The sequence below is a fragment of the Metarhizium robertsii genome (assembly GCF_000187425.2).
Source record: "Metarhizium robertsii ARSEF 23 chromosome Unknown MAA_Scf_6, whole genome shotgun sequence".
Lineage (NCBI taxonomy): Eukaryota > Fungi > Ascomycota > Sordariomycetes > Hypocreales > Clavicipitaceae > Metarhizium > Metarhizium robertsii.
In genome coordinates, this window is record NW_011942204.1 from 2,505,721 (window position 1) to 2,511,322 (window position 5,602).

Sequence of the window (5,602 nt, forward strand, 5' to 3'; positions counted from 1 at the left end):
CGTCGTGTACGGAGCTGAAGTCTTGGACGTTGTGAATCTTGTTGACAAGGGACAGTGAGCCCATGGCCATGATCTTGACCAGGTCATGGGGAACAGGTTGGTCTTACGCGCGTTCGATGCACAGTAGGGCGTCCCTGAGGTATTTGCCGAGTTGCGTGGCGTTCTCGCGGAATCCGGCGGGCCATGCCACCTCTTGGGGCCACGAGGTCGCCATGATCGTCTGAAAACGCACTGGGCGATGCGTCAGACTACAGGCTATTCAATAACCCGTCGGGGAGGCGTGTACGTGCTGTTTGGGCCAAAAATTTGTTCTCGCTGTTGTGAAAAAGTTTTTTTCTTTCCTCCCCCGAGAAGATAAACTAATCGGGATGTGACCGCATGTAAGTTCAGGGACAGTGCAGCATGCACGGTATGTCCCACCCCTCAGACAGCGATGCCTTTGTGTTTTTGGCCTGGAGCGTTCTATTGCCCTAGCCTGAAACTCGCTATGGTAATTTACGGCGATGCTAATGATAGAATGACGTCAGGCTGACGAACCCGATGTGGACAACATCAATTTCTACTCGTTGGGCTGAGGGCCTGCTTCCTTAGCATATGAAAATTACAAATAAATTTTGCGGTGGGCAGAAGAGAATATTCCCAAGAAAACCTGCCCGTTGGAGGTTACAGCAGACTCGCAATGGTTCCTATAGTTCCTAACCATAGACAATAGTCACGTTATATAAAAGTCTCTTTTTTAAAGATTGCCTCTATATATAGCAACACTTACCGAGATTCGAACCTTACACAGACGAAAATAAATTAGTTCAATTCTAATTAGGATGATGGCTTCGTCCCACTATGGGCTTTACATTTCCTCCCGTCATAGCCGAGTTGAGGTTCTCAACTCTAGCAAAAGCACCGTCCTTTACAGCGTCGAAGTCCAGCCATCCATGCCGCAACTGTACATCTTCCGCCCCTCAACTAAGATGCCTTGTGACCAGCTCATCGCAATAGCCACTTTCCGCAGATTCTTCTCCAATGTTGACATCCAAATGGGCAACGACGAACATCTCAAACTACAACGAAAGAACGTCTTGTCGAGTATTCACATATTCAACGTCGCAGGATTTGAATGGGGCTGGAGGCGGGACGGGGTCATAACGGGTGATTTGAAGCTCATAAATGTGGCCAGCAATCAAACCATTGCAACATTTCATCAGGCCTGTTCGTCATCAAGAAAGATGCTGGGGATATTTGTAGTGTTCGGAACACACCAAACACAAATTATTGATGCGATCATTGTGACAGGCCTGGTCAAGCTTGGTTATCCGCGGCTTGTTCAGAGCGTCGTATGTGGGGCATAGATGGCGCTAGTGACATGGGCCACCCCTGTCGTTACTCCTTCATAAAGTGGCGGTTATGCGCGATCGTGATCTGACTCCCAGGATCCGACCCCGATCCTCCTTGTTGGGGTTGCGGACTTTGGGGCCCAGACGTGGCAGCCACTTGGGCGCAGAGCTGCCGCCTCTGTCCAATGCTTTTCAGACACGGAAAAATAGCTACACATGCTGGAGCTCCTTTGCCCTCAAATTTGTTTCCAACTTACCAGGTAGTTCATGCTGCGCAGAGCATCCTTGCCGTCCAGTACCTTGTCACGCACCTCGAGCGTCTGACATTTTATCTGCTCTACCTTCTTGACATGCATATCAGACAATGCCATCGTTCATATTTTGATTAACTACAATCGGGCCCTTATTCTAGGGAGATCATGCAACATGGAGGAATTGTATGCCACAATGTTGGTCATTTGTTGTGTTTCAACGCGTCGTCCACTCTTGAATGAAAGGGTCCCCAACACCAAGATGATCCAGACACAGTGATGGGGCATAAACGTGAACACCCACTTTTGAAGCACAACCCTGCTAAGACAGACTACTAGACTCGAAGTAGCTTCCTTCGCACCAATTGGTAGCAGCGGGAAGTGTTCCGTAAAACGTTTGAGGACGCAAGCTACCCTGAGACCCTTTATTACTTTTGCTATTACTATTATTAGTTAACTTGATTCAAGGGCTCAGGAGATCCTTATTCAATCTAGCACCAACATTGACCCGTATTGAGAGGTCGTACGTACTAGACCACGAAGACGTCAGGGTCCAACTACAGGCTGCAAAATCACGCAAGTCCACGTCAGTATCGATCTGAGGTCATCGCCGCATAGCAAAGTGTTTCTCGGTATATGTAGGCAATGGGCCAATGAACACTATGAGCTCCAGGAGGCCCTATTGGGTCTGCCGAACATGCAACACAGTCACTTGGCAGAGACGATATCGAGGCACGTGCGTCCAAATTTGTCGAAGATTTTTCGCCCATGCGTCTTGGCAAAGTGGCGGTTATGCTCGTTCACCTCCTCCTGCTGCTCGATCGTGAGCTGACTTCTCGGATCTAACCCGGAGCCGGTGATGTTCGAGTTGTACACTTTAGGCTTGGTAAACGCGGTATCGGACGACGAGCTGCCGCCGTCGCCAGTTTGGATGTTGTTGCTGGTCGAATAGGAGAGTGGTGATAAAGACGTTGTGAAGAACCGCCGAGGGATGATGATAATTGTTGCGCGGAAGATAGTATTGCACACTGTAGGGCACATTTGAGGCTGCGCGGAATTGATGTAACCGTGAATGGTGTATTCTGCGCTTGCGAATATTCGTCCTCTCCCAGCTGAGATCTTGGGTACAGGCTCTGTTTGAATGAAATTTTGTCAAAAGGAGGGCTGCATGGCAGGATTTATGGGGGAAGGTCCACTGCAAGTTGGCAATCTAGAGGTAGATCAAGGTGACCTGAGAAAAATGGTGGACTGATGAGCACCAGTTGTTCGATCTGCATTGCATGTGGGCGGCGCCAAAAGGTGAGGAGATGTCATAGTTTAGGAACGCTCTAGATTCCAAATTATCAGTTGGTGCCTAGATTACCCTTTGGTGAGTTCGTTGGTATCTGGCTAGCCCCAAGCCACTTTGGTCTGGGCACCGTCTGTCTGTCCTTTAGTACATGCAGCCACGTCTTTTTGTCTGTGCAAATATAGCTTCCTCTTTTCTACACTCTTGCATGTATAGTAAAACGGAGCACCCATATAGTAAAAGTTTGTATTCGCACGGATCACTTCTGACACCAGGAACCAAACTTTCGGAATCAAGCTCTACCGTATTCCACACATGGCATGGGGCGACCGACCTCTGTTTGACCACAACGATAAAGTTCGGGACAGCGAACGGCCAGGTGGTGGCGGACGAACCCAGTACGGCGGCGACGGCAACAGCCACAACCAGCACATATACCTCGCATGTCCATGCAGCTGTGCAAAGTGTATCGCGTTACAGCATCCAAATTCAACTGTTAAATTGCTCCTTTACTGCAGGGAAGTGCAACTATTATGACGCACGATTCTTTACAGTACAACAAAGCCACGCTAGTTTTTAATTCTTAAGGTAGTTTGACCTACAGGAGTCGCCAGGGCTGGTAAATTATTTATATAACCTGTTCCCAAGCGGCGGTGCATGCCCATAACGGCTACTTTGGCGCCATGCCGGATCTACCTTTCCACAACTTGGCCTCCTGTGGACTCTCACACTGTGGCCTGCTGAAAGGGTTGCGTGGCGCGTCTCACAAGGTCACGCAAATAGTGCCGACATCTTGTTCTGTAGGTTGCAATGTTAGGTATCAGTCGTGTCCCACTCATCTTACTACGCCTGGGGGCGAAGTCCTTGCTTGTGTCGCACCTCCATAGAACAACGAAAGTTTCCGTCTCAGCGCCGATTTAAAGAACCTTACTAGGGGCTTTTTCAGTCATAATGAACTAGATAGTCATTTCTGTTCGTTTGGAAGGTTTTACTTTCGTTTAGTTACATAATAATTGAACTATTGACGCTGATTGATCCTTCAAGTTTTTTGCTGCTTCAGGTGGCTGGCAAAATGCTGGGCCTGTACTAATAAGTTCTGCAAAATACGATGGGAGACTGCTGTTCAAGAACAGTTCCATCTAGCAGACTGAGCCTTCAGTAAGATTGATGCACCAGTATTTATTGATACGCCATATATCCCTTAAAATCCAATCGGTTATTTGTGTAACAGCTTATTGATGGCTTCGTCGTTGGAGGCTATGACAAATGCATAGGGGTGATCTGTACGAGTTGTAATACGTTGGCTTCGCTTTCTTCCTCAATATTGTTGATTTGATTATGAAGAAAAAGGCCCGACGGTATCGAGCACGTCTGGAATTCATTCATAGTACGTCCTTCCAAGTCCATTTACATCCGTTCCAGGCGAGGCAGAAAGGGCTCCGAGGAAACAGGGCAAGTCTATGACACAACTTGTACATTGGGCGATGTACCTCAGCTTGTACTTTCAACGAATGTCGGTGCCAACAGCAGTCCCAATGACAGCTGCGAAGCAGCAGCGGACATACTAGAGATACGAAACTGTTTGACAAGGCTTTTGACCCTTCAATAATCACCTCCTCCTTCCCCCTCTTCGTCCTCGGATATATTCAGCCGCTAATAATTAACTCGGTTGCGGAATCGTAGCCAGTCCGCTTGATTCACTCTCACTGCTAAGCAGCCCCTGTCAGTCCGGCTACCGGTGTTGGAAATTCTTAACCGATGCTCAAACCAATGTGCCTACGAATTTGTGCCCGTTCAATCTCCCAGTTAGGTCTTATTGCTACCAGTAGTACTAATTGGCCATACAACAGATAAAAGTTGGACCTACAACAGAAACTCTGGAGTTTGTTATAACCCAGGCACGTACTGCCCACGCTTCCCGCAACCTTAACCAAGAAACCCCCCTTTGACACAGCCACAAGGACTTCTAAGGTCTTTTTAATGCCCTTAAGCGTCATGATTGTAGTCTCCTTTCAACAGTCTCACTGCCGCAGGTCATCGGAAAGTCCGTCTTCCTGCCAAGCCTTGTCGAACACTTCTTTGAGCAAGATCTGTTGACGACGTGGCAGAAAGATTGACATACTTTCTAGGGCAAATTTAGCGTCTTTATACGTCAACAAGACAAATTGGATGCGCATTTCTAACCCAGGAGGCATTTGTCTGGCCACTCGCACGACAGGCAGCGCAGCATCCTGACAGAACCCAATGCTAGCATGATCGACGTGGGCAGTATAATGCGCAAACCTCGGCGACCAGGTAGATATGTCTGGGCCAAACATTGAAAGATCGAACATGCCGCCGACATAAACACGATTCATATTTTCACGTTGACATAGGGTAAACAGTATCTTGCTGAGCTCGTCGCCGTCTTCGCTCAGCGTGTTTGCTCGAGAGACACGGCTCCGAGAGCTTGGTCACAAGCAGGACAATCTCCTCGAAGAAATTGACGAGTTACGAAGCTCTAGTATTGGCCTCCAGACCTTGCCGCCAATTGTAGTCGTTGGAGACATAGCTTCAGGCAAAAGGCTCTCGATATAGGGAAGTCTTCCGATGGACCAGGGCAACGAACGATTGGTGGTCGAAAGACAACATGCGACCCCCCCTTCGAGCGGTGCACGGGCCACAACCGGACCCGATCCGGTTGTGGCCCGTGCACCATTCCGACCAACGGGCGACTAATAGGCGGACGGGGC

The 5,602-nt window shown here is 48.7% G+C and overlaps 2 protein-coding genes across 2 annotated transcripts in view; both read right to left on the reverse strand.

Annotated features, from left to right (window-relative positions):
* Positions 1-2,290: 2,290 nt before the first annotated feature.
* On the reverse strand, positions 2,291-2,623 carry MAA_11371 (UMTA methyltransferase; the record flags this gene model as incomplete). Its single annotated transcript, XM_011413359.1, has 1 exon — positions 2,291-2,623. One exon carries the CDS (start codon positions 2,621-2,623, stop codon positions 2,291-2,293), a length of 333 nt encoding a protein of 110 aa, XP_011411661.1.
* A 2,268-nt stretch (positions 2,624-4,891) lies between these two features.
* Positions 4,892-5,602, reverse strand: part of MAA_11372 (endoribonuclease L-PSP) — a gene marked incomplete at both ends in the record, with an annotated part of 1,716 nt that continues 1,005 nt past the window's right edge. Inside the window, one exon of the mRNA XM_011413360.1 lies at positions 4,892-5,318. Coding sequence (XP_011411662.1) covers positions 4,892-5,318 — 427 coding nt within the window. The remainder of the gene's footprint in view (positions 5,319-5,602) is intronic.